A 27,502-nucleotide genomic window follows, 5' to 3' on the forward strand; every position below is an offset into this window, starting at 1 on the left:
CCGGGCCAAGCCGAGGGGCTCCGGCCCGGAGGGGGGGCCCTTCCGGCGCCGGGTTGGAGGTCCACCCGGCTCCGGATTTTGGCATCTCCACCCGCTTTTATGCCGAGGCGCGCTTGGCGCCAGCCTTGGGCGTCCCACGCAGCCCTTCGAAGCGAGGCCCGGCTCCCTGCGTTATTATTTAATTGCAGCTACCCCCCCCCCCCCCAAAAAAATTCACTTCGCACATGCACGTCTTCTTCGCCCTTTGCCTATTTGTTTTCACAGAACTAAATGGCTCATACTATGTGAAATCGAGACACTGTAGGTTTGTGCAACTATGGAAAGTGAGTGCCGGGAAGGACTTTCAGGGTGATTGATCCCAATCCCTTCATTTTGCAAAGGAGAAAACAGACCCCGAGGGGTAACATGTATTGGCCCAGCTAGATAATGGTACAGCAGGCGTGAGAACCCAGAGCTGAGTTTTTACATAGACTTACAAATGGTCAGTAGTGAGTGTCAGTCAGCAAGGTGAAGTGAATAGCAGGTTCGTTTGGTGTGGGCGTAACCTTGCTAGTGCTTCCTCCTGTTAAACATGGTTTTCTTGTTTCAGGCTTCATTCTTCTTGGTTTCCGAAGAAAATGGCAGAAGCAGCGTCAGAGCCTCCCGGGCAGCTCGTCGTGCACTCAGACACTCACAGTGACACTGTCCTGGCCAGTTTGGAGGACCAGAGGAAGAAGGGCTTTCTCTGTGACATCACTTTGATCGTGGAGAACGTGCATTTCCGGGCCCACAAAGCCTTACTGGCGGCCAGTAGTGAATACTTCTCCATGATGTTTGCTGAAGAGGGGGAGATCGGCCAGTCCATTTATATGCTGGAGGGCATGGTGGCCGACACATTTGGTATCCTGCTGGAGTTTATCTACACGGGTTATCTCCAGGCCAGCGAGAAGAGTACAGAACAAATCCTGGCGACTGCCCAGTTCTTAAAAGTCTACGACCTGGTAAAGGCTTACACGGACTTTCAGAATAACCATAGCTCCCCAAAGCCAGCGACGTTGAACACAGCTGGTGCTCCAGTGGTTGTTATTTCTAATAAAAAAAATGATCCGCCGAAGCGGAAACGGGGAAGACCAAGAAAAGTCAACAGTTTGCAAGAGGGGAAATCGGAACTGGCTGGGGAGGAAGAAATACAGCTGAGAGTGAACAACTCAGTTCAGAACAGACAAAACTCTGTGGTTAAAGAGGGAGACAATGGGGTACTGAATGAACAGACCGTAGCGAAAGAAATGGAAGAATCTGAGCCTGCTTGTGAGCCAGGTAGAGGGGAGGGAACACCCGCTGAAAAAGATGAGAACTGTGATCCTAAGACCCAAGATGGGCAGGACCACCAGACTCGGTACAGCAAGCGGAGGATTCAGAGATCCATCAAACTGCGAGATTACAAACTTGTTGGGGATGAAGAAGATCAGGGGTCAGCCAAGAGGGTCTGTGGAAGGAGGAAGCGCCCCATTGGCCCTGAGGCCCGTTGTAAAGACTGTGGCAAAGTCTTCAAGTACAATCACTTTTTAGCAATCCACCAGAGGAGCCACACGGGTAATTACACTTTCACAGCTTATTGGAATGTGTTTTGGAGTAGTAATGATAATAATAGTTTTCATTTATTGTGCAACTTCTAGGTCATGGGCATTGTAATAAAGCCTTTACACGTGCAATTGCATTTAGTTCTCACAACAGTCCTGTGAGAGAGGTTATATTATCCCCATTATACAGATGAAGAGACCAAGTCTTAGAAAGCTTAACTTGCCCAGGTTACCCATGTAGTGACAGAGCTGGGATTTGAACTCAGGTAGTCTGATTCCAGAACCTCTTATTTATAGTTGTTGCTTCCAGGGTATAATATTCAGGTATCGAACTCTAGCCAAATGCATCTGTTTTCTGACTCTTGAACATTCCTCATCTTGACCATAGCTATGCTTTTGGTCTGTGTGGACAGCTTTCTCACTCAGCCATTTAAATGTCTTCTTTCTGGTCCCTCTAGCCCAGTACTGGCCAAGAGACCCTTCTGTGATGATGGGAATATCATCATCAGATATAGTGGTGGCCACTAGCCACATGTGGATTTTGAGTACTTAACATGTGGTGTGACTATGGAACTGAATTTTTAATTTTATCTTAAGTCACTTAAATGGTCATCGTATTGGACAATGTAGCCCTACCCAGAAATCCCTTCTTCATTTGAACCCTCTCTCATACATACACCTACCTAACTCATTCTGCTTTGGATTTGATTGTAGTACCACTTAAATACCCTTTAACTTAATTGTAAGCTTATGTATAGGACTGATGCTTAAGTCTTCTGTCATCCAGCAGTTTGCTGTCATCTGACCCAGTAGTTCTGACTGTGGTTCTGAACCTGGCTGCACCTTAGAATCACCTAGGAAACTTCTGAAACTACCAGTGCCTGGGCCCCAAGATTCTGATTTAATTATCTGGAGATTTGGTGTTTTTAAGATGGATGAGAACCCTGAATTCTGGTTCTTTGAACAAAGTGGACACTTGAGGAATACTTGTTGAACTGTAATACAGCATAGTTTAAAGCGTTACGTAGTTCTGTGAGATTTTTTAAGGAAAATAACACATAGGATCTTCCCTTTTGCCCAGTATTCAGAAAGTTTCCAGTGAATCACGTTAGAGTGGGTCTCTGTAAACTCATAACTTTCAGTTCCAGAAAGTTTCCTAGAATTATTTCATAGATGATTTCTCCTCTCTGTTTTCTCTGCTCTCTTATTGAAACTCCTGTTATCTGATTGTTGAACCTCCTGTTGAACCTCTAATTTCCTTATCTTTTTTTCTCCTATTTCCACCTAGGAGATTTCCGTGTGTGTGTGTGTGTGTGTGTGTGTGTGTGTGTGTGTGTGTGTCTACTCTTATGTTTTTTGCTTCTAGGTGCTTATTTTTCTCTAAATTCTTTTTTGTATTAGAGTTCTTTCTCTTTGTTTCACAATGTAATATCTTACCTCAGCATGTTAATAATAACATGTACTTATTTGTTAGGTTTTAACATTTTCTTCACCTTAGGCAGTTTCTGTTTTCTGCAAGTTGCCTATTTTCTTCTTGTTTGGCATCTGTTTCAACTACTGGAGGCCTTCTTTAAATGATGATTTAAAAACATAGTTTTGTAAGAATGGTTTTCTAAAAGCTACTGGCAGCTCTGCAAGTATGGAGAAGGCCTGTAGAAAACAGCCTTGCTGGGGGTGGCGTGGCTGGCCCCCACTTCCTTGCTGATGCTCTCTTACCTTGGGCTCTTTTACATTGTAGGCAAAGACTTTCCACTCTCCCACCTGGAGGCTATAGGCTCCTTGCTGCCAGGATCTAGAGCAGGAGGGAGGAGAAGGCTGGGGGTGGGGGTTGGGGTTGAGGAGTGTCTCATCATTTCAAACATAAACTTTGACCTGCTCTCCCTGTGGTCGTCCCACTCCACTGGACTGGGAGACCTCTAGTCCAGAGCCCCCTTGCTTTACCCTCTATGGAGAACGGTCTCCATCTTCTTTTGTGGAGAGGACCATTCTCCTGGCTCCGTGGGGTAGGAGACTGAATCTGAGGGGTCTAAGCACCTTTGAAATAGACTGTCATTTATCCTACCGGTTTGGCTCAGTGGATAGAGCGTCGGCCTGCGGACTGAAGGGTCTCAGGTTCGATTCCGGTCAGGGGCATGTGCCTGGGTTGCGGGCACATCCCCAATGGGAGATGTGCAGGAGGCAGCTGATCGATGTTTCTGGCTCTCTATCTCTCCCCCTTCCTCTCTGTAGAAAATCAATAAAATATATTTTTTTAAAAAAAGAAATAGACTGTCATTTATCCTCCTTACCCCCATTTTCAGAGAGAACAGGTGCCACCAATTCCTGAGTCTTATTGGAGGCTCTATCTTCAAAACTAGGTTGTATCTCAGCATTCCTCACTGCTGCCATCCAATTCCTCTCTTTCAGCTTGCAAAATTGTATTGCTGATACTGTTTTTCCAGTTCATTGGCCTTTTGGATATGTGCCTTTTAAGAGAAATTCCTTTATTGTTACTTTAATTTGCGAGTGAACAGAAAGATGTGCAGATTCTTGCTTATACCAATTTTCTGGGGCTCTTATTCTAGGGGAGCGACCTTTCAAATGTAATGAGTGTGGAAAAGGCTTTACCCAGAAGCACTCCCTGCAGGTCCACAGCCGGATTCACACAGGCGAGCGGCCATACACCTGCACTGTGTGCAGCAAGGCTCTCACCACCAAGCACTCGCTGCTGGAGCACATGAGCCTGCACTCAGGTAGCCGGGCTTGCACAGGAGGGCACCAGGTTCCCATTCCCCGGGTGGGCATTACCATGATCTACTAGTCTCTTCCCAGGCTGGTGCCATTTCCTGCATGGTGTCATGGAACAACAATTATGCTTTTGTTAGAGTGAAGTTTACAGTTCTGCACAGCATCGAGCCTTAGCAAGGACTTATTATAAACTGGCTGCAGATGTGTTTTGTTTAACCACCAGAACTTGGAATTATTTTACTTCAGATGCCTTTGGGGGACACTTGAATTCTCCAGTTCTACCCCAGTCTCCACCACTCCCCATTGTATTCCATGCCTTTGCACATGTATGTTACTGGGGTAGACTCTGAGGGCATTTGGGTTTGTAGACAAGTCACTTGTATCATTTGTAGAAAATGGGGACCTGGGCCCATTATGGTATTTACCATATTAATGAGCATTCTAGTTCTTTATAGTTTTTTGCATGTTTTAGTGTTTTGTTTTTTATTTGGCAGGACAGAAGTCTTTTACCTGTGATCAGTGTGGAAAATATTTCAGCCAGAAAAGACAACTGAAGAGCCATTACCGAGTTCATACAGGTACAATAAAGTGAGAGAAAATTTGGATTGGTGGGGAAGACATGCAAATAAAAATTATTTCTGAAACACTGGGTTTATATTATAGAAGATAAATGAGTATTCAGGAAAAAGCCTTAAAAGCCATCGAAATTAGATGTTCTTGTGTTTATTCTCACTACCTTGTGGTTTGTGTTTAATTTTTATTCCATAGTTTTGGTGCCACACACAGAAACCCTACAAATTAGTACCTTTCAAAAGTGCAACTTGACTGTGAGATGCCAGTGGATTAATTGTTAGTGGTGCCTGGAGAGAGATGTCACTAGTCCATAGCTGTCGTCCAGACTTTCTCCAACCTGGCTCCACCTACTGGCCTTTTATTCCTGACAACCCATAAGAAATGAATGGGAGGTTGGGAGTGTCATTTGAGATTAATTGGCCACAGTGTACCAATGCTTCAAGGGGAAAAGGAGATTATACTTAGGAAGATTGGAAGGGTCCCAGCTTTCTTAGGAAGCAGTAAATTGAAATGCAGAGGAAATTTTAACTGTTACCAAATTAATTAAAAATTATTGTGGTTTTATTAAAGTACCATATTTAAAGTGGTTATCTTTCAGGAAATTGTTGTAACACAAATCTCTGAAGAAATGCAGGGAGAGCATATATGCACTAACACTGTTTTTATTCCAAGAGAACAAATCCATGTTATTTATTTACTTTCCAATAAGTTTAAATCCACGAGGAGTACCGCATTACACGGTTGCTGTGTCCGTTGGCCTTAGCAGGAAGGTTGCTTTGAAATTTAGCAAGAAACTTGTCACTGTTTCCATGAGCATGAGTTACCTTCCCCAGGCGACTCTGGTTTTGTCCGGTTTGCCAGCAGGTGTCACTGTTGTTTTTTGTTTTGCACACATAAGCGCATCTCTTGCCCAGAGAGAATTCAGTTTCATGTCTAGCACAAGCACCTTCAGTTTTAAGAGCTGTGTGTTCCCTCTGAGTCTGGAGACCCCACTTATAGCTGGCAAAAATGGCCTTGGCCCACAGCCTTCCAGACGTATTTGTCGTTATAGAAGTCCTGTTCCCAGCAGGCCTCCAGGGCTCCAAGATGGCGGAAAGAGGCACTGACACTTTTTTTATTGTTGCGACAAGGCCACTCATTACCGGAATGCAACCACTGCCATCGCAAATTCATGGACGTGTCTCAACTAAAGAAACACCTACGAACACACACAGGTAAAACACTGTCTCATCCTTCCTTTCTAGTATACTTTATATTTACAGGACAGTTAGGAATAAAAGACTGGGAGTACCCTCCCCTCTTTGTAAATTGGGTGGGAATTTTATAATTTACTAGTGGCCCGGTGCATTAAATTTGTGCATATTAAAACGGGATTAATTAGAGGAAATATTTTAATATTGCTATTTGCCCTTTCTCTATAATGGAAGTGTCAGAGATGAAAGAAAATTAGTAAAATGTATATGAAAATCTTCCTCCTGTCAGATTCTGGGGTACGCCCCGGGACCCAGAGTCAAGTCCCTGCCCACCCGCGGCGCCTCAAAATCGCGTGAGACCCAGACCCACCTGGCCCCACCCCCATTGGGCGAGATCCAGACCCGGCCGGCCCCACCCTTGTCAAGCCCCACCGGGTAGGGGGCACAGCCTTAGGTCCCCTGGTCCGGTGCCAGGGCGGGGGGCATGGACTGAGGTCCCTGCATCAAGCTCTACCGGGCGGGGGGTGCAGCCTGAGGTTCCCCAGCCCTGGCCCAGCACCACACAGCCTCAGGTCCCTGCTAATTGCTCGTTAAGGCTTGTTATAGGAACTCGGCCTCCACTGTGGGTGCAGCCATCTTGTGTTATGGAAACCCCACTCTGCTGTGGGTGCCGCCATCTTTGTGATGGCATGATGGTTAATTTGCATATTCTCTCTTTATTAGATAGGATAAGCCCAAGCAGAATGCTGTCAGCATTTGTGGGGAAGTAACATTTTTATAGATTAGCAAAACAGATTACATACTGAGCACTTTTTCTAGGGAAATTTATCTAATACCACAAAAGAGTACAAATCAGAGTCTGGTTCCATGTTTCACTCTTAATTTACTTTATCATTCAAGATTATCAAGATACTTTTTTAAGAAAAGGAAGTAAAATGAAATATACCAAGGTGACATAGGCACTGAGGATTTTTTTTGTACTTTCTCTCCTAGAATCAGTATTTATAACTTTCTTTTTATTAAATTGATTGGGGTGACATTGATCAACATGAACATATAGGTTTCAGGTGTGGATTTCTATGTTATAAGATCTGTATATTGCATCATGTGCCCACCACCCAAAGTCAGATTTCCTGTCACCTTATATTGGGACTCCTTTCTCAAGTTTTCACAGCACCATTTATTGAAGAGACTATCTTTACTCCATTGTGTGTTTCTGGCTCCTTTGTCTAAATTTATCTGTCCATATACATGTGATTTTATAGCTGGTCTCTATTCTGTTCCATTGATCTGTGTCTGTTTCTCTGCCAATACCATGCTGTTTTGATTATTGTAATTCTGTAGTATAATTTGAAGTCAGGTAGCATGTTACCTCCAGCTTTGTTCTTTTATCTCAGGATTGCTTTGGCTTTTTGGGGTCTTTTGTGGTTCCATACAAATCTGATGATTTCTCATTCTACTTCTTAAAAACATGACATTGGGATTTTGATGGGGATTGCATTAAATCTGTATATTGCTTTGGGCAATATGGCCATTTATGTTAATTCTTCCCTTCCATAAACACAGAATATTTTTCTATATTGTGTCTTTTTCAATTGCTTTTAAATAATGCTTTGTAATTTTCAATATATAGGTCTTTCGCATTCTTTGTTATGTTTATTCCTAGGGACTTTATTCTTTTGGTTGCAATTACAAAAGGAATTGGGTTTGTTGGGTTTTTTTGTGTGTTTTTCTTTTCATTTCTTTTCTGAAGTTTTGTTGTTAGTATATAGGAAGGCAGTGGATTTTTGCACGTTGATTTTGTATCCTGCAACTTGATTGTATTTGTTTATTGTTTCTAATAGTTTTTTGGTGGAGTCTTTAGGGTTTTCTATATACAGAATCATGTTGTCCACAAAAAGTGAAAGTTTGACTTCTTCCTTCGCTATTTGGATGCTTTTTGTTTCTTTCTCTTGCCTTATTGCTCTGGCTAGGACTTCCAGCACTATGGTGAATAAGAGTGGTGAGAGTGGACATCCTTGTCTTGTTCCTGATCTTAGAGAAAAAGCTTTTAATTTTTCACCATTGAGTATGATAGTAGCTGAGGTTTTATCATATATGTCCTTTATTATGTTGAGGTGTTATCATATATGGCTTTTATTATGGCCTTTCCTTTTCCTATTTTATTGAATGTTTTAATCATAAATGATGTTGTATCTTATCAAATGCTTTTTCTGCATCTATTGATAAGGTCATATGATATTTATTCTTTCTTTTGTTAATGTGTATTACATTGATTGTTTTGCGTATGTTGAACCATCCTTGAGACCCTGGAATGAACACCACTTGATCGTAATGTATTATTTTTTGGATGTACTATTGTATTTGATTTGCCAGTATTTTGTTAAGAATTTTTTTTTTTTTTCCGATGCAAAAGCATAAGTCTTTATTCGAGCTAGCTCGGCTCCCCCACCTTGCCGACGCAGCGACAGGAAGCAGAGAGAGATAACTCTGTGTGGAGACGGGTTATATAGGGGGAGTTGGAGGAAGGGGAGGAGAAAGGACTGTGCTCTGCCGATTGGCCAGGCACAAGTCTGTGCTGGGGTCCAATCCCAGCGGGTCCAGGGGTCCCCAAAGGTGTGGACGGAGTCGGCGAAGAAGGAATGACACGAAGACAGCCTTCAGTTGATCAGCAGCCTAGTCAGGACCTCTAGCCAGGATCTCCAGCCAAAGTTCTGGTCGGAGTTCTGGTTAGGAACTGATCAGGATCTCTTTTGTTAAGAATTTTTGCATCTGTATTCATTAGAGATATTGGTCTGTAGTTTTCTCTTTTTTTGCATTATCTTTGCCAGATTTTGGTATCAGGGTTATATTGGCCTCATAAAATGTGTTAGGAAGTATTGCCTCTTCAATTTTTTGGAAGAGTTTGACAATGACAGGTTCTAAATCTTCTTTGACTGTTTGGTAGAATTCACTGGTGAAGCCATCTGGTCCTGGACTTTTGTTTTGGGGGGAAGATTTTGATGGTTGTTTCAATTACTTGCTGCTGATTGGCCTATTCAGATTTTCCAGTTTTTCATGATTCAGTCTAGGTAGGTTATATATTTCTTTTCTTGTTTATTTTTTATTGCACATTACTCCTTTATTATACTGATCTGGAAAAAAGATTTAGTAGTTATGTTTCAAAATGCTTACTGGGCCCAAGTAGCAGGGCCACGCAACTGCAACATGATTCAGAACTTAGACACAGTGAAAGACATCCCTGGACATGATCAAGAGACATTTCACTGCCATGAAACAATAAAGCAGGGTAACTCCTACACCTTACAAGTCAAGGAGCTCATCCCACCTTGGTGTGAAGAATGGCTTATTTTGTGATGACCACATGTGGGAATAGTTCAACTGCCACTAGAAACCCCAGTAGGGTATTTGTTTTGTATTATTTTATATAGATACACTTTTTTTTTTAAAAAAAAGTAAATGCAACATGTAAATATTCAGTATTGATCCCAATCTTCTAGAGCCAGCTTTCCTGGGGTTAGGGAGGAAATGTTTGTTTGAATCACCAGGCACTCATCTTCCACTGGAATGACTGGAGCCCCCACTCAGTCATCTGACTGCAGAATAGCACAGGACTGCCGGGGGAACACAAATAGGCTCTCTTGCCTCTCATTGGTCATGCTTTAGCATGGCTCCTCCCTACCCCCCTACTCAGGCAGGTCCTTAGTAATAAACAAAGCACTATCCAAAAAGCGGAGTTACTAACTCTGGACGCCCTTAGATAAGAGTCTTCCCTCGGCTTAGACTGAGGACCCATGCCCCAGAGGTGCTGTTCTGACCAGATTGCATGAAGAGAGTGAGTGCAGGAGACAAAGTGACTAAAACAAAATTGGGAGCCACCAGCGCCCCTCTGCAGCTACAACCTTAGATGCCAACAGATGTAGTCAGTGTGTGATGTGCACAGGAGAGATGCAGAGACGTGGGATGGGCAGGGTGTCCTTGGGAAAGTCGTCTGCCTGCTCGCCTTCACTTCCTGGCCTTGCCCTGGGCAGCCACAGCCTCCATGGCTTTACACATGGTCTCTTCATCTCCCAGGAACTGCGTGGGCTTGATGGGCTTCAAGTCTTATCCAATTCACAGACGATGGGAAAACCCTTTGGCAGGTTCAGCTCCATGATAGTCTCTTCAGAAAGACCCTCCAGATGTTTGACAATGCCCTGAAGGCTGTTGCCATAGGCTGCAATCAGTACCCATTTCCCCTCCTCAATCTGGGGAACTATTTCTTCATTCCGGAGGGCTGAGCTCTGGCACTAGTGTCTTCAGACTCTCACAGGAGGGTAGCTGATCTTCAGTAAGGTCTGCATTCCTGCGATCCTTACTGATGTTGCGGTAGAAGGGGTTGCCGGGCTCCATCGGCAGAGATATCATAGGAGCGCCTCCAGATGTTTACCTGGGCCTCACCATGCTTGGCAGCAGTTTCTGCTTTATTGAGGGCAGTCAGATCCCCATAGTGCTGCTCATTGAGACGCCAGGGCCTCACTACAGGCTTGTCCAGAGGGTCCGAATTGCTGTCTTCTGCACGGAGGTAAAGCAGATGTCAAACTCATAGCCGGCATCTTGCAGCACCTGCCCACCACACTTTCCCTCTTCGTGCCCTGCTGTGCTCAGGGTGGTGGTGTACCAGCACCGCGAATCCAGGTTGCATGCGTTCTCGCCATGCCAGATCAGCACCAGCTTGTAGGCGGCCGTGGTGGTGGTTCCGAGTACAGTGCAGACTGGCAAGGCTATCTATTTCTAGAAATTTATTCATTTCTTCTAGTTATTGAATTTGGTGGCCTATAGTCTTTCATAATATTCTAGTATGATTCCTTGTATATATCTGTGATGTCTGTGGTGACTTCTCTCTCATTTCTGATTTTGTTTATATGGATCTTTTCCCTTTTTTCTTAGTCTAGCCAGGGGTTTGTCGATTTTATTAATCTTTTCAAAGAGCCAGCTCTTTGTTTTATTAATTTTTTGTATAGTCTTTTTGTTCTCCATTTCATTGTGCTCTAATTTTTATTATCCTTCTGCTGACTTTGGGGTGCTTTTGTTCTTCTTTCTTAGTACTTTAAGATGTGATGTTGGGTTGTTTACTTGGAATTTCTCTTGTTTCTTGAGATAGGCCTGTAATGATGTAAATTTCCCTCTTATTACTGCTTTCACTGCATCCCAGAAGTTTTGATATGTTGTATTGTCATTCTCATTTGTCTCTATATATTTTTTGATCTCCTCTTTTATTTATTCTTTCACCCAGTCATTTTTAGTAGTATGTTGTTTAATCTACACGTATTTTTGGGTTCCTTTACTTCCTTTTTGCAGTTGATTTCTAATTTCAAGGCATCGTGGTCAGAGAATATGCTTGGTATAATTTCAGCCTTCTTGAACTTGTTGATGCTAATTTTGTGACCCAACAGATGTCTATCCTTGAGAATGTTCCATGTGTACTGGAAATGAATGTATAATCTAATGTTCTGGGATGAAAGGTTCTGTAATGTCAATTTTGTCCATTTGATCTAGTGTTTCATAAGGTATCTTTTATTGATTTCAGAGAGGGAAAGAAAGAGATAGGAGCATCAGTGACGAGAGAGAATCATTGATTGGCTGCCTCCTGCACACCCCCCACTGGGGATTGAGCCTGCAACCCCTGGCATGTGCCCTTGACCGGAATTGAACCCAGGACCCTTCAATCTGCAGGCTGATGCTCTATCCACTGAGTCAAACCAGTTAGGGCCCAAAATTTTTTTTATTGATTTTCTAGAGCTGTCAATGGAGTATTGAGATCCCCAACTATGATTGTGTTTTGATCTGTTTTTCCCATTCTGTGAGTAGTAGTTTTATATATTTTGGTGCTCCCTAGTTGGGTGCAGATATATTAAGAAGTGTTATGTGTGTTTTTTTCTTTTTTAATATATTTTTATTGATTTCAGAGAAAAGGTAGAGGGAGAGAGAAATGGAAACATCAATGATGAGAGAGAATCATTGATCGGCTGCCTCCTGCATGTCCCACACTGGGGATTGAGCCTGCAACCCAGGTATGTGCCCTGACCAGGAATTGAATCCTGGTTCATAAGTGACGCTCAACCACTGAGGCACGTCGGCCTTTATCATCATAAAGTGTCCATCTTTGTCTCTTGTTATCTTGAAATCTACTTTGTCAGATATAAGTATGATTACACCTCCTTTTTTATGGATGTTATTTTCTTGGAGAATCATTTTCCACCCTTTTATTTGAATCTACCTTTGTCTTTATAGCTTAGATGTGTCTCTTGTATGCAGCATGTGGTTGTGTTCTGTTTTTTGGTCCACTTTGCTACTCTGTCTCTTTATTTATGAATTCAGACCATTTACATTTAGGTTTATTATTGATGTATGAGGACTTCCTATAGCCATTTTATCGTCTTTTTTCTGGTAGCTCTGTGCCTCCATCCGTTCTTTTCCTTTATGTTTCTGCCTGTTGTTTTTGTTTGGTGGTATTCCACACTTCTTTCCTCTGTTTCCTCTTTTGTTAAGCTATATGACCTGGTTTGGGGATTTTTGTGTATGGTTACCATTAGGTTTATAAAAAATGAAGTTGCATATATACTGTAGTTTTTTTCCTTTTGAGTGTTTCTGATCTTCATCTTCCTTTGCCAGTTCACACCTTTCCTCTCTCCCCTTTTATGTTTCTGTTGTCACAAATGATCCCTGTTTATGCTGTAAGTTTTTTGGTGGTATTGCTCGTCGTGTTGTGACCATAATGTTCTTTGTCTCAGGTAGAATAACTCCCTTAAGTATTTCCTGCAATGGAGGTTTTCTGGTGATAAAATTCCTCAACTTCTGTGTCTAGGGACAACTTTATTTCTCCTTCATATTTAAAGGATAATTTTACAAATTGCAATACCATCTGAAGATTAAAAAAAAAAAAACAATACTCAAAACACATGAACATATGGACAGGTGCGAACAGAGGCCTCCTAGGCTTTGTTTTAAATGTTTAGCCAGGAGACTTGTGATGAGTTAAGTTTATCAACTCAGATAAACTAAAGATTTTTCTTACTAGAATTTGTGGAGAATACAGTCTTATAGAGGCTATAGGCTAGATTTGGGACCAGGGTGTTTCTATAGTCATTTGTATTAAAAAACAAACAAACAAAAAAAACCAAACCACTTCTTTTTCCTTGTTTTTTTCTTCAGTGTTAGGAATTGAGATGATAAAAATGGGTGGGCTTTGGACTGCTTCTACAGCTGCCTTTCTGGTTTTGCAAAGATTTGTAAGATAAGGATAATTGCTTTCAATTCCCAAAGAGCTGGGTTGTAACTTAAATGACATCATAGGTTAGCTACCCATCCAACTACATCATCCCTGAGTTGCTTTTTCCCTCTGGTTATGTAGTTTTATTTTTAATTGTAGTTAAAAAATCCTTTCAAATCTCATGTTTCAGCTTGGATAAACAGTAATTATTTCTGACAGTATTAAAGTATTCCATGGACTCAACAGGGTGCAAAGGTTATTACCTTCCCAAGTCATTCCCTGTGATAGCCTGCATGTCACAGGGAGGCAGAAAACCAAGCCCAGCTCTTAGGACAGAGGTAATAGTTATCCCTGGGAGAAAGGATCAGTAGCCATTTGGCCTGGATTTGGGAAAGAAGGAAGGGACGATGTGAAACGATCTCTCACTGCGCTCAGGCAATCTATTTACAAAAACTTTATTTTTCATTGAATTTATTTGGGTGACATTAGGTTAATAAACTTATATAGGTTTTAGGTGTACAATTCTATAACACATCATCTGTATATTGTATTGTGTGTTTGCCACCCTTCAAAAACTTTTGGGGATCCTCCTTGGGTTTAGGAAATTCTCTAATTATGGTCCTCAGATTTGCCTTAGACCAAGGTGTGAAAGATATCCAAGGATAGTCACCTATTAGGGGTACCATCAGACTTACAGACCTTTATTTTAGGTTCCTCTTATATCTTTAATTTTTATTAGCCTATTAAAACAAAAATCTTCTACAGCAAATGTCTTAATGAAGCTTTTTAAAATTTTTTGAAGCCTTCTGGTGGCTCTTGCATACAATGAAAAATACTGTATCTTATTCTATGTATTTGATTTGGAAGCCCTTGCTTTTAAGTGCACTATTAAAAATGATCTAATCTAATTGAAGCATTCCTCATAATTGCTATTGTGATTTTAGGTTTAATTTCTTTTAGGGTTAGCAGCAGTTTGATTGGCTATAAATGTTCTGAACTCCTTCAGTCCCACCTTTGACACTTCCTGACGAGTTTCACATTCCAGATGTTGAGTTGATAGATGGTACCATATCTCATTAAACCTGTCTCAGTCGTTCCTAGAGGGTATCACAGTCTGTCACTGTAGGTGCAGTATACAAACTAATGCTGAATAAACACTGCCGAAGCTTTATTGATTCTTGTGTGAGTCTTAGTCACCATCCTGTGAAATTCTTTCACTCAGCGAGGGTTTCTGGAATAGTGTGCCAGGCCTGATGCTAAGAGTGAATCAGCCTATAAATTATCCTACATAAGAATGGGGTGGGGGCGGGGCTAGATAATAAATAACATGATAGCATGGTGGGAAGTGGACTAGGAGTGTTGGGCTGAGACAGTGCTTTCAGTGGTGAGGACGCCTGAGGACGCCTCCTGGTAAAGTGACATTTGAGCAGAGACTTGGGATGAGTGGCTCATGCTGGGAGACCCTGGGGGAGACCCGCCAGGGCCAGGGGATATGAATTCAGGGACTCTCCAGGACCCCTGAGAGAGTGCTGGATGAAGTTAGGGAGGCTTCGGATGAGAAGTGGAGGTGGTCGGACAGATCTGACTCCTTGTAGGCCCAGGGCTTTGGCTTCTCTCTGGATGGGCACCATTAGAGTGTTTGCACAGGATTGTGAAATGATCTGACTGTTAAGACTGGGCAGCAGGGACAGAAGCGGGGGCGGGGGGGAGAGACCCATGATGAGGCTGCTGCACAGAGATGCCAGTGGCCTGGACCAGAGTGGCAGTAGATATGGTGAGGAGTGGTCAGATTCTAGATATATTTAGAAAGCAGATGTAAATGTAAACAATACGAAAGTCACCCTAGTGACGGGTGTCCTTATGAAGGTCAAGAGGGCTGCTTAACCAAGCAGTAAGGCATGAGAGTCTAAGTTATCCAAGGGTGTTTCCCACAGATAGTCGCTTACCTCCTTGTTTCAGTTTTTAAGCTTAAGGGAAAGAACCATACCTACACTTTCTCTGCATCCTCCTGCCACCCAGCACATAGAAGGTGCTTATTGAGGATTCAAGTGGTTTTGCCTTTGTTGTTTTTTACATTGTAAAACTATGGGGTGATGTTTGCCTTTGTTTTACATTGGATGTATATTTCTAAATGCTTTTCCTTTTGTAGGTGAGAGGCCATTTACATGTGAAATCTGTGGCAAATCTTTCACAGCAAAGAGTTCTCTTCAAACCCACATCAGAATCCATCGGTAAAGTTATGCAGATATGTCTCTTGTGTAGAGTCCTCATTCAACCCTGGCATTCAGTAGGATGACATTCATTACATATATAATTCTTTTCCCCAAATTATTACTCTGGTAGAATTTTCTGAGTAGTTTATAATTTTTTAAAATCTTTTCAATAAAGAATTCCTCACTTAGGCAAAATCAGGAAAATGGATGTTGGCCAGCAAAAGTTTGCACTATTAATTTCATTTCATGAATTTTGGTTTGGTCTGGGGGCAGGTCCAAAGCTTAAATCGTCAATCAAAATAAATATTAAATTTAATATTTATTATAAAATAAATAATAATATTAATTATTAATATTATTAATTACTTACTAATATTAATAATATTACTTACTTACTTACTTACTTAATTATTAAGTAAGTCTTTGTTCACAAAGACTTACTTCTAAATTTGATTTAGTATGTCTTCTAACAGCTTCACAACTAGGGGCTACTCATTTTAATGTTGAAATTAGTTGTATATACTTACTTGGCCATCAGAGTAAAATGGCTGTGAGAACTAAAACAAAGCAAAAAGGAACTAAATATGTAATATATAGATATTTACTTATCTAAAATAAATACTATGGAATCATAAATTCTTATCACATCTAGTCCAACCCCATCCACCCCCCTTCCTCAGACACCGCCCCCACCTTTTTTAATAAGATTAGAAACTGAAGTCCATGGAAGTTGTGAGTTGCTCTACGTCCTTAAGTGAGTAGGAGAACCCATGACTTATGACTCCCAGTCTGGTTTCCTCTATTCTTGACTGCTTCTTCCTCTATAATCAGGAAGTAATACATAGATCTTTCTGTTTTTAATATAAAACATGTGTTTCCTTATAGAGGAGAGAAGCCGTACTCCTGTGGCATATGTGGCAAATCCTTCTCTGACTCCAGTGCCAAGAGGAGACACTGCATTCTGCACACGGGCAAAAAGCCTTTCTCCTGCCCTGAGTGTAACTTACAGTTTGCTCGTTTAGACAACCTGAAGGCTCACTTGAAAATCCATAGTAAAGAGAAACATGTAGCGGATGCCAGCAGCATTTCCAGCAATAATAATACTGAAGAGGTCAGGAATATTCTTCAGCTGCAGCCGTATCAACTCTCTACCTCCGGAGAGCAGGAAATACAGCTTCTTGTAACCGATTCTGTACATAACATCAATTTCATGCCTGGTCCTAGCCAAGGAATCAGCATCGTCACTGCAGACAGTTCCCAGAGCATGACTGCAGACCAGGCTGCTAATCTCACGCTGCTCACACAGCAGCCAGAACAATTACAGAATTTAATTCTTTCAGCTCAACAGGAGCAAACAGAACACATTCAGAACCTCAGTGTGATTGAAAGCCAGATGGAACCCTCGCAGAGCGAGCCAGTGCACGTAATCACACTTTCCAAGGAAACCTTGGAGCATCTGCACGCCCATCAAGAGCAAACAGGGGAGCTCCATTTAGCAAGTGCTGCACATCCGGCTCAGCACCTGCAGCTGACGCAGGAGTCCGCTCCGCCACCACCCAGCCCCCACGTGCCACAGCCCACACCGCTGAGCCAGGAGCAGAGCTGACCTAGAAACACGTTTGACTGCTCTGCTGCTCTCTTCTCCATGTGCCAGCTATACCTGGATTGTGGGCTTGACGTCAGGCTTCCTGAAATGCTTGCTTACAGACCCTGGCAGAGATGCAGCCAGCTGATAGCTATAATGCTTTCCACCCAAGGCAGCAAGATGTGTGTATCATGTCCCATCTGTAGTACTGATAGAGATTTAGCATTTTACTATTGGTGAGTGGTTTTCATTTCATCTACTACATCTCATTAAGTCTTGGGTAATTTTTCTTTGGGATATCAATTTAGACTTTTCCATAAGTACTAAAAGCTCACAGCCATAGGTTCTTGTCTTGCTGACCCTTCCAGTTACATTTTTTATTTTTTAGGACAAGGAAGTCATATGTTGAATTAGGTAGAATGGCTGGTTCCACTTCCTTATTTCTCATAGGCAACACTATTGCCTCTACAAGACAAGTCGAACTCCCAGACCTGCAAAGATACTTGATCTTCATAATGAAGTTAGAGCTTTCTTAATTGTCCTGGAATAATTTTATTTGACATAATTTGTGTTAAATATACTGAATTGTAATTGACCTCTGAAGATGTTGACCTGTGTATTATGTCTGATAAATTTCTGGAGAGGAACCTATAAGCTATTTTTATTGCAAAGTTGGTTAAATTCCATAAAATGGGCACATTATTTTTAAAAATAAATATTTCTTATCTTAAAATCTTTGAGCCTCAGAGAATTAGTAGCCAACATATATCTGTAATTATTATATGACTTTAGATAATTGTCAAAAGATTAAATTATGCTTGGGTTAGATTTTCCCAACCCAGCATATTTTATTTTATTGACAACTTGGACTGCTTTCTCTCAAGTAAGTTAGTAGAGAATTTTTGAGAAACGAAGTGGGCACTGGTATATGTAAGTTAATGCTGGTGGAGAGTAGGGGTGATTTACCCTAAAATTAACAGGATCATCACCTCACCTGTTTTCTTATTTTAGACACCTTTGATTTCCACCTGAATCAAATTAAGTTTGGAGGTTAAAGTAATACAGAATTGCTCAGGTTTGAGAGGAGATGAAAGCATTTTTCGAACATATTTGCACAAAATGATTTATATGTATCAACCAAAGTATCTTAAAGTTCAATGACTGTATCCAGAGGAAATGTTAAATCAGACCTGACTAGAGCAAAAGTATTTTTGCAAATATAGTTATGCCTTAAATATTATTTCAGGTTCTCACCTTAGTTATTTAAACTGTTTACTTAAACCTTATTCTTAAAATGCAAAGCCTTTCCCAGCTGTTCAAAGCCTACTGGCCCACATTTTCTCCAGGATATAAATAGTATTCAAGTAAAGGAATTTTTAACTACTCACTCTTGGTAGCTGGGTAATTATTCAGGAAATATGGTGAAGTCACGTTTATCTAGCTATATGAAAGTCTACCTCTACACTATGAGAAATTTAATGTGAACCACATATGTAATTTTAAATTTCTAGTAGCCATAATTAAAACAAAAAGAGGGGAAATCAAGTTTAATAAAATAGTTTATTTAATCCAACATTTGCCAAATAGTATCATTTCAACATGTAATCAATATAAAAATGGATTAATAAGATTGTATATCCTTTCTTGTGTATTAAGTCTTCAAACCTAGTGTGTATAGTATACTTACTCACACTCATTTTGGATGCTAATGTTCATTAGACATGCTTGATCTGTATTTAGAGTTCATGCATTTTACAGTTAAAACTAATAGATATTCAAGTAGTTGTGGACAATTTTTTCAATAACTGAAATGAGTATCGGTTTTTTAAATATAGTAAAATTAATTAAAATTCAAAGCTAGTTCCATGGTCACACTCGCCACGTGTGGCTAGTGGCTCTGTCTTGTACAGCACAGGCCAATCTGTTTCTAGCTTGAGAGCCAGTCTCAGCCATAAAAATATCTTCAGGAAGAGTTCTGGGTTGTTTGACCGTCTGTGAAAGGGAAATGAGAAAATGATAGCTTTATATATCTAGCCTTGCCTCAGTGTCCCAAATATATATTCTGCCCCTTTGAATGAAATTCTTAATTTTTTTTAATCCTCACCTAAGGATATGTTTTTATTTTTGTTATTGATTTTAGAGAGAGGGGAAGGGAATGAGAGAGAGAGAGAGAAACATTGATGTGTGAGAGAAACATCAACCAATTGTCTTCCTTATTGCATCCTAAGCAGAGATTGAACCTGCAGCCTTTTGGTGGAAGGGACAATGCTCCAATCAACTGAGCCTCCCAGCCAGGGTGAAATCAGTATTTTAAAGTTCAGTGACTGTATCCAACAGAAATATCGTGTACGTAAAAACATTGCTATTGTATATATGAGAAATTTATGTGTTCCACAACTCATTTTTACTAAAACGTGCAATTTTTTAAATTGACTTAACAAGTACAGAAATACAAATTATACTTCTTAGGAAATCTATATATATCAAAGCCTAAGCAACCGTTATGACTGGTCGACCAGTCGCTATGATGCGCACTAACCACCAGGGGGCATACGCTCAATGCAGGAGCTGCCCCCTGGTGGTCAGTGTGCTCCCACAGCCAACCTCCCATGGCCAGCCAACCTCCCCCCGCCCGGCAAACCTCCCGTGGTCCCTCACCCCATCCGGCAGGCCCCATTTGGCAGCCAGCAGACCCCTGCTGGCCCAGCTGCGATCAGGACTGGGCAAGATGGCCCTGATAGGCCCTGATTGCTGGCGAGGCCTAGGGACCCCACCTGTGTATGAATTCCGTGCACCAGGCCTCTAGTAGTAGAATGTTATGCTTTTGGACTACTGAAATGACCTTTTCACTTACAAAAGTGAATCTGGTTTTCTCAGTAGTAGGCTATCCTTAGAAAGACTTGAGCTCTTACCATCAAAATAAGTTATTCTTGTGTTTGCCAGTGTTTCTCCAAACACCTCCTCCTACCTCTCCTCTGTATTTTCTACAGTTGGTTCTTGTAAGTTTTGTGAGCAACCAGTTAAATAATGCTAAGGAATATGAGACTCATTCTAGATGCTTACATTTAGATTTTCATAAATTGGAGTAATAATTTCTGCCACGTATGCAGGCCAGGAGCAAAACAAGCTGCATTAAGTCTAACTCTTGTCTTAGTGCTTCTCAAATTTCTTCCATGTCACGGTGCACAAAAAGTAGCCTTTGTATAGTACCCTGCGGTTAGAGGACTCCAGTCACCCCTTGCCATGACTGGCATATTAGCTTGCTAGAGCAACATAACAAATACTACAGACTGGGTGACTTTAAAAAGCAGAAATTTATTTCCCATATTTCTGGAGGCCAAAAGTCCAAGATGAAGGTGTTGGCAGAATTGGCTTCTTCTGAGGCCATCCGTTCCTCCCTCTTCACATGGTCGTCTCTGTGTGTGTCTTAATCTTATAAGGGTACCAGTCATGCTGGATTAAGGCCCATCCTAGTGACCACATTTTAACTAAATTACTTTTTTTAAAGACCCTGACTCCAAATAGTCACTTTCTAAGGTACTGGGGGTTAGGACATCATTGAATTTATGGGGGACACAATTCAGGCCATAACCACTGGCATTTGGAATGTGTTGGGAAGCAGTGTCTGGGACACACCTGTAACCCATTAGAAGCACATCTTATTTTACTTAATCTTCATGACATTCCTGTGAGGTAAGTAATATTATTATGACTGTTCTACACATGAGAACACTGAAGCCCAAACAGATGAACTGCTCAGGGCTGGGAGACCCCACTACGCTGCTTCCAGCCAATAGCAACTATCACCAGTCTGAAACGTTCAGCTGGATTTCTCTTTACATAGGATTTGTTTAATGGAATAGAACCTTTTAAACTAAAATTTGGGGGTTTTGTCTGAAATGTTAGCATATAATCATAAACTTCCCACATGATACAATAGTAAAAGTTATATAGTCTTTCTCCTACAAAACACTAACTACCATATTAATTTGTTAGTATTTTACCATTGATTTAAAGCTTTATCAAAATTTATCAATTAGGTGAAAGTTACTACTAAAGTGAAAATGTCTTACCTAACTTGAACCTCTGTAAGTGAGCTGTTTTGTCAAACTTCTGAGGATATTTTACATTCAGGGCAGATTTTTACTTTTGCTGCCCTTATTTGTAAGTATTGAGGTAAATTTTCATCCATTTCCAAATTATGCCTAAATTTTTAAGAATTGAAAGAACACTCTGTCTTACTTTTGTAAATAGGTTTGCAGGAATAACCTTTTTAAAATTCTCCCTTGCCTTCCTTTTGTAAACAGCACATATCAAAGAATGACCTCCAAAAGAAGCTGGAATGTCACTGCAATAGTTTTCTTGCTTTCGTATTCTTTACACGTAATATAGGCAGCAAACACTTTTGTTGATGAATATATATATATAGTAAAAGTTATATACACACAGTATAATTGTTCTCACTTTTAAAACTTACATTAATAGAGCTTTAAAATTAAAGCTCATTCAATCACATTTTTAATACAAAATGTAGGAACTTGATCACATTTAGGTAACATTTACTAGAGATCTTACTTTTTTTTTTTTTAAGTGAAAAGTACTTTTCTACATTTGCCAAATCCAATGTGATGTGTAGAAGGGGGAAATTTTGAGCAGCAGTTAGGTCGGGGAACTCCCTTGGTTTCAGAACATGGATTTATTATTTCTTTTGAATTCTTAATATCTATAATATTACATTCTTTTAAAAATGGATTTGAAGATTTTCCAAAAGAAAAGTTTGGCTCTTATTTTTGTATTTTTAGTTCATTTATATACCTTTATCCTTATAGCTTCCTTAGGCCAAAGTAGGGTTAAAAATAAAAGTACATTTTAAAAATTCATCTCTCAATTCTAGTATGCTTAAGTGGCTTGCAGACAAATTTTTCCTATAATTTTAGTATTTGATGTGTAAAAGCATTCTCATGACAAAAATGCAGAAAAGTATTTAAATTGATCCTGAACCTGTTTGTATTTTTAATCTTAGCAGCTGCTTGGGGTAGAGGCTCTTGTGTTGGAGTCTATGCTTTGACTTGGGGGGAAGGTACTTGAATAAAAAGCAGCGTAAAGAGGGATAAGGTTGCAGGGAAGAGTGAAAGGAAGAGGAACTTAATTTTGTTGTGATTTATTCATCTTAGCCAAGAAACAATCCTGGGAGTCATTCTTGATAGAACCCTCCTCAGCCCCCTGCCCACCCAATCCATCACCAAATTATCACTTGCACCTCAAACTCTGTTTAGAATCCATCCACTTCCCCCATCCCATAGCTGCACCAAGTCCTCTTGCCTGGACTCCTGGCACAGCCTTTCTCCCCCTCCCCCAACCCCTTTCTCCACTGGAAGTGGTGATTTGGGCTCACCATTGTGATTGGATATTGTGTTATCATGGCAAATATGACCATGTCTCTGTTCTATTTTAAATCCTCTGCAGTTTCCCATTGCACTTAAGATCTCCAGTCTAGCTTCCTCTTGGACCCCTTTCCCATTTATTTAAAAATATATACTTTTGTATTGATTTCAGAGAGGAAGGGAAAGGGAGAGAGAGATGGAAACATCAATGATGAGAGAGAATCACTGATTGGCTGCCTTCCGAACGCCCCCTACTGGGGATCAAGCCTACAACCTGGGCTTGTGCCCATGACCGGAATCGAACCCCAGGACCCTTCAGTCCCCAGGTCGAGGCTCTGTCCACTGAGCCAAACCAGCTAGGGCGGCCCCTTTCCCACTTTAACTTCCAGCCACCCTGGCTTCCTTGCTGTTCCCTCCCTCCCTCCCACCTTCCATATCCCCTCTCCCCCAACCCACCCAACACACACACACACACACACACAATTTCCTGCCTTAGGGCTTTGAGGTAGGCATTTTCTCAGCCTTGAAAGGTTTCTGCCCATACTCTCTGACTAATGTCTATTCATTTGTCAGAATTCAGTGTAAGTGTCACTTCCTCAGGAAGGCCCTCCCTGACCTTCTAATCTCAATCAAGCCACCCTGTCATATCTGTGAACAGCACTCGACACACTTGGCTTGGTTTGTAACTATTTTTACATCAGGAGCTATGCGTGTCTGGTCACACTGCAGCCACAGCTCCCAGCCCAGGCATAGGGATGTGTTGTTTAAACAAACGGACCATAGGTGCAGGGTGTCTTAGACATGCCACCTGCCCTGCCAGGGACCTAATTTCTGACTCCAGGCTCAGGAAATGAGAGGTTGGGAGGTGAGGTATGAATGGCATTGAAGGAAGATAGAACATGGTGTGAATTAGAAGAAATGGGTCCTGTCTTAATAGCTTAGGTTTTTAACCGTGGCCATTGCCAGCAGTATTATTTGCAAAAATATTAGAATCAGGTTCCTTTAAAACTGATTTTTCATGTATCAGTCACTTGTTTGCTGGCTGATGTGACTGTGCCAGTATTTTTAGTTTATATACGACACATATAATATGGATAATGACTCAAGATTCTAATTAAGAAGAGAAAGACATAGATTAATAATAAATTTATTATTTTAGTTTTAATAGAGGTCATTTTTTTTTCTTTGAAGAAACTTTAAATAGAACTTGCTTTGGATCTTCTAGTCTGTACATTTCTTAGAGTCACCAACATTGAATAATAGGATTTTAGAATCAAATGGGCTGAGGAGGTTGAGTAATTATACAGTCTCCGTTTAGAGAAGATGAGACAGAAGCATCATGGTTGGTGACTTTCTCAAGGTCATACGTGGATCTCCTGGTGAAGCAAAGCTGGAATCTGACCAGATCGTCTGGATTACAGGCCAAAATAGGCCTCATTGCTTTCTGCTCCCGTGTGTATCTTTAACATAAAGTGAAACTTCAAGTCAGCAGTTTTTCAGTATTGATGAAATCATTATTGTTCTGTGATCTTTTTTAAAGACAAATCTTACCATTTGCCCTTCAGAGAGCCACATAACCCCGCCTCTGACTGCAACAGAAGCTACTGAGTCAAGGGCCAGACCCAGCTGGCGCTTTGCAAATGCGCTAAGTCCAAGCAGTTGGTTGTTACCCTCAGCTAATGAAAGGGAAATGGGTGTCTGTAAGGGCCTGGTAACTCATTTATAGTGGAGTGTAGAATGCTTCTAATAATATGTACTTAAATATGGGTGTGCCTGATGTTTGGCACATTCGTTTCATGCCAAATGACAAGTCACACGCAAGAGCCAGGATCGGCCCAGCTGGGAGGCTGCCCTAGTTTCCTGAGCGTGACCTGGCGGAGTTCCCTGCCTCCCTGGCAGAGCAGGCGTTTTCCCCTAGCCTCCCTTCCCCTGCTGGCTTAGAGCTCAAGCTGGGAGCAGAGAGTATTCAAGTCTGACTGGGTCTCAGAGGGTTTCCAGACAAAACACAAAGTGAGAATAAAGAGAAAGGGCCATAGGGCACCCAGGTCTTTCTGATCCCTGGATCTCAAAGAGAGCAAACCTCCCATTCACTCCTCTGTTTTGTTGGTGTTTCTAGTGTAACAGTGTCACTTGCTCTCAACAAGAAACAGCTCCTTATAATGCCAGCCTTTCATTTGTCACGTTGTTACCAACACTGATGTCGTGGAGTCAGATAGACCTGGGCCCCATACCAGCCCTGCCACTTGCGTGCAACTTGTTGCAGGTCCCAGGACCTCTCTGACCTCCAGTTTCCTTTTCGGTAAAATGGGATCGCTGTGATGATGGAGATTAGGGGATTCTCATAGTAGACGCTCAGTAAGTCAGAAGTGGTGTTCTATTAATATCAGCCAGCTGAATGAATGACCTCAGGCTGTCTCCTCACCCGGAACAGGAGGAAGTTGATCCCATAGGTCTCTCCAGCCCTTCTCAGCAGGGACAGTTCTGTGGGTCCTCACTCCTAGGCATTTTGAGTCCTGGGACTCTCGTCCCCGCCCACACACCCCTTCCAATGGCTCCGTTCTCCGCAGTGAATGCCACCGCCCCTCCCCCACTCCAACACCCTCTTTGTCCTCACTTCTCCTGCCGCGTGCAAGCCGCCGATTTCGGAGTTCCCAGGCGTAATTCGTGCCCATTGCCCACAGGCTGGCTCTAGGGGCGGGCTTGTCGCGGGGGTGGCGGGGGGGGGAGGGGGCGCGGCGGAACACGAGCTTGAATCCAGCGTGTGGCGCCCGGGCCGTGGATCTCCCGGTAGGAGAGTGAGGACAGCTTAGAGACTGTCCCGCCAGCTTCGGCAAACTTCTTGCCCAGCCCGCGCTCGGAGAGACCGCGGAGCAGGATGGGCGGCCTCGGGGAAGGGCACGCTCTGCGGACCCTGGCACCGGCAGAGAGCCCGGATCTCGGGCTCCGCGTCCCCCGCCAGGCCGGGTCTCCGGCCCACAAGCGGAACCCGGCACCTAAGGTGCCACGCCTTCGGGCACCACCCAGGGGACTGGGCGGGCCCGGGCTGCCCCGAGCCGGCGATCGCGGGGTAATGAGATGCTAATGAAGCGCGAACAAAGCTCCCGTAGCAGCCCACGCGCAGAGCTCCCCGGACCAGAAGACCCGCGCGCCGCCCGCGCCCCGCTCTCCGTCGCGCTCTCCCTCCGCGCCTCCTCCCCCGCCCCCGCCCCGCCCTCCCACCCGGCCGGCAGGAAGCGGCCCCACCCGGCTCCGGAGCCGCGGTAAGTCGTCCAGCTTAGCCAGCTGTGCACCCCGGCCCGCGGTGGGGTGGGGATGTGAGGTGGGGTGGCTTCTGAGGAAGAGGAGTCCTGGGCGCGCGGACACCCCGCCTGGCCGGTCCCACCCGGCTTCCCTCGCCCCCGCCCCGCTCAGCCCGCTCCAGACTTCCCTGTCCAGAGTGAGAGTGGGCCCCCCCACCCCCACCCGCTGCGGTCCGGCTCCTCTCCATCCTCCCGGACCTCTGGAGCCCTCGCACATCCCCAGTCCTGGCGCTTCCAGGCTCGGTCGCCCCTCTGTCTCCCGGGCGCCTTACACCCCGCCTCCCCCGAGAGACCTTTGCTCTCCTGACCTCCTGCCGGCCCTGGCCCAGGACATTTGCATCGGACAACTTGAGTCTCCCTCCCCCGCTCGGCCGGGCCCGGCCCGCTGGTCTCCGGCTGGGACCCGTGGAGCGGCCGGCAGGGGCGAGAGGGGTGTCGATCCATCCCAGGGAACTGCGCCCATCGAGGCCACGCACCTCTCCTCACTCCCCCAGCGGCAGCCCCATTCTCCGTGCCCTCCCCTTCCTCCAGGCCCCAGCGTGAGAAAGCCCCCTGGTCGCTCCTCAGTGTGCGTGGGGGCCCGAGCTAGGGAAGGGGGACAAAGGGAGGCCTTGTTTTGGGAAATTCCTAGGAGAGCACGCCTGAGCCCACAGGGGATGGGGCGGGCCTTGGATGGGGGTGGGAGGAAGCTGGGAGGGGGAACCAGGCTGCTGTGGCCCCCAGACCGCCCTGGAGGCCCACTGGAGCAGACAGGTCTCACAGGGAAGTGTCTTTGACCACAGTGAGTCAGAAGTACACCCCGTGCTCCCTCACCCCGTCAGCTGTGACACGCAACATCCTCCCGCTGTTGGTTGAGGCATTTTGGGTGGAGGGAAGTGGAACCTTCACCCTTACAGACGCCTCTGCCCTCCCTCAGGAGGAAATCACCAGTGCTAAGGAGAAAATCTTTGCCCCTGGTGTAAGGCACACCCCACACCCACGTGGCACTGAGGCCATCAGGGTCACCTGGCACCGGGAGGCGTGGGTTAAGGTGGGGGAGTATGTGTGCCCAGCGCTGGGGTTGCAGGTGTGTGGTCTGCCCCACAAGGAAATCGCTCCTGGCTAACACGCCCTGTCCATGTCTGAGAAATTCCCCGACACTCCGCTTTCTGCCCTGTGGACCCCAGGGATGGAGCAGGGCTTGGAGATCCCTGGTCAGGAGCCACTGAGCTGGTGGCTTCTTCGCCTCTTGTGTGCCGTCTGTGCACTGGACTGCTGATTCTTCATTCCCAAATTTGGCAGCTTTCACTTGGAAGGGAGAGCAGCTGTCTATAGAGCAGACTGGGAGTGGGCTGGGAGAGAGAAGCAGAGCCAATCAGGGGAGGACCTGGCCTGCTTTCCTCTCCTCCCCTGCCCTTTCCCTGCCTCCTTTTTCTAGCCTCCCCTCCTTCTCTTCTCTCCTCTCCAGCATCCTCTGCTTCTGTCCAGCTCCTCCCTTCCCTGAGGGATCCAGGGGCCTCCATGGCCTCACCCACGTCCACCAACCCAGCGCATGCCCACTTTGAGAGTTTCCTGCAGGCCCAGCTGTGTCAGAATGTGCTGAGCAGTTTCCAGGGGCTATGCCAGGCCCTGGAGCTGGAGCCTGGTGGGGGGCTGCCCCAGTACCACAAGATGAAGGCTCAGCTCAACTACTGGAGCGCCAAGTCGTTGTGGGCCAAGCTGGACAAGCGAGCCAGCC

General features: G+C 43.7%; 1 protein-coding gene, 1 long non-coding RNA gene and 1 pseudogene across 3 annotated transcripts in view; 1 reads left to right on the top strand and 2 right to left on the bottom strand.

Annotated features, from left to right (window-relative positions):
* Positions 1-589: 589 nt before the first annotated feature.
* The window catches only part of MICAL1 (microtubule associated monooxygenase, calponin and LIM domain containing 1), a 36,555-nt gene continuing 9,642 nt past the window's right edge, over positions 590-27,502 (top strand). Inside the window, 5 exon segments of the mRNA XM_023765126.1 lie at positions 590-1,572; positions 4,124-4,291; positions 4,781-4,864; positions 5,990-6,073; positions 27,233-27,502. The exon segment at positions 27,233-27,502 is cut by the window's right edge and continues 18 nt beyond it. Coding sequence (XP_023620894.1) covers positions 618-1,572; positions 4,124-4,291; positions 4,781-4,864; positions 5,990-6,073; positions 27,233-27,502 — 1,561 coding nt within the window. The 5' untranslated portion in view covers positions 590-617.
* Positions 10,029-14,935, bottom strand: LOC102442406 (annotated as a pseudogene).
* On the bottom strand, positions 23,618-25,092 carry LOC106699349. 2 transcript variants are annotated; one of them, XR_002832366.1, is made up of 2 exons: positions 24,909-25,092; positions 23,618-23,946 (listed from the first exon to the last, which is right to left on the bottom strand). It is a non-coding gene; the product is annotated as an uncharacterized LOC106699349 (long non-coding RNA). The 2 variants fall into 2 exon arrangements; XR_002832365.1 differs by having other exon boundaries at positions 24,769-25,092.

The sequence above is a fragment of the Myotis lucifugus genome, unplaced genomic scaffold, assembly GCF_000147115.1.
Source record: "Myotis lucifugus unplaced genomic scaffold, Myoluc2.0 scaffold_378, whole genome shotgun sequence".
Lineage (NCBI taxonomy): Eukaryota > Metazoa > Chordata > Mammalia > Chiroptera > Vespertilionidae > Myotis > Myotis lucifugus.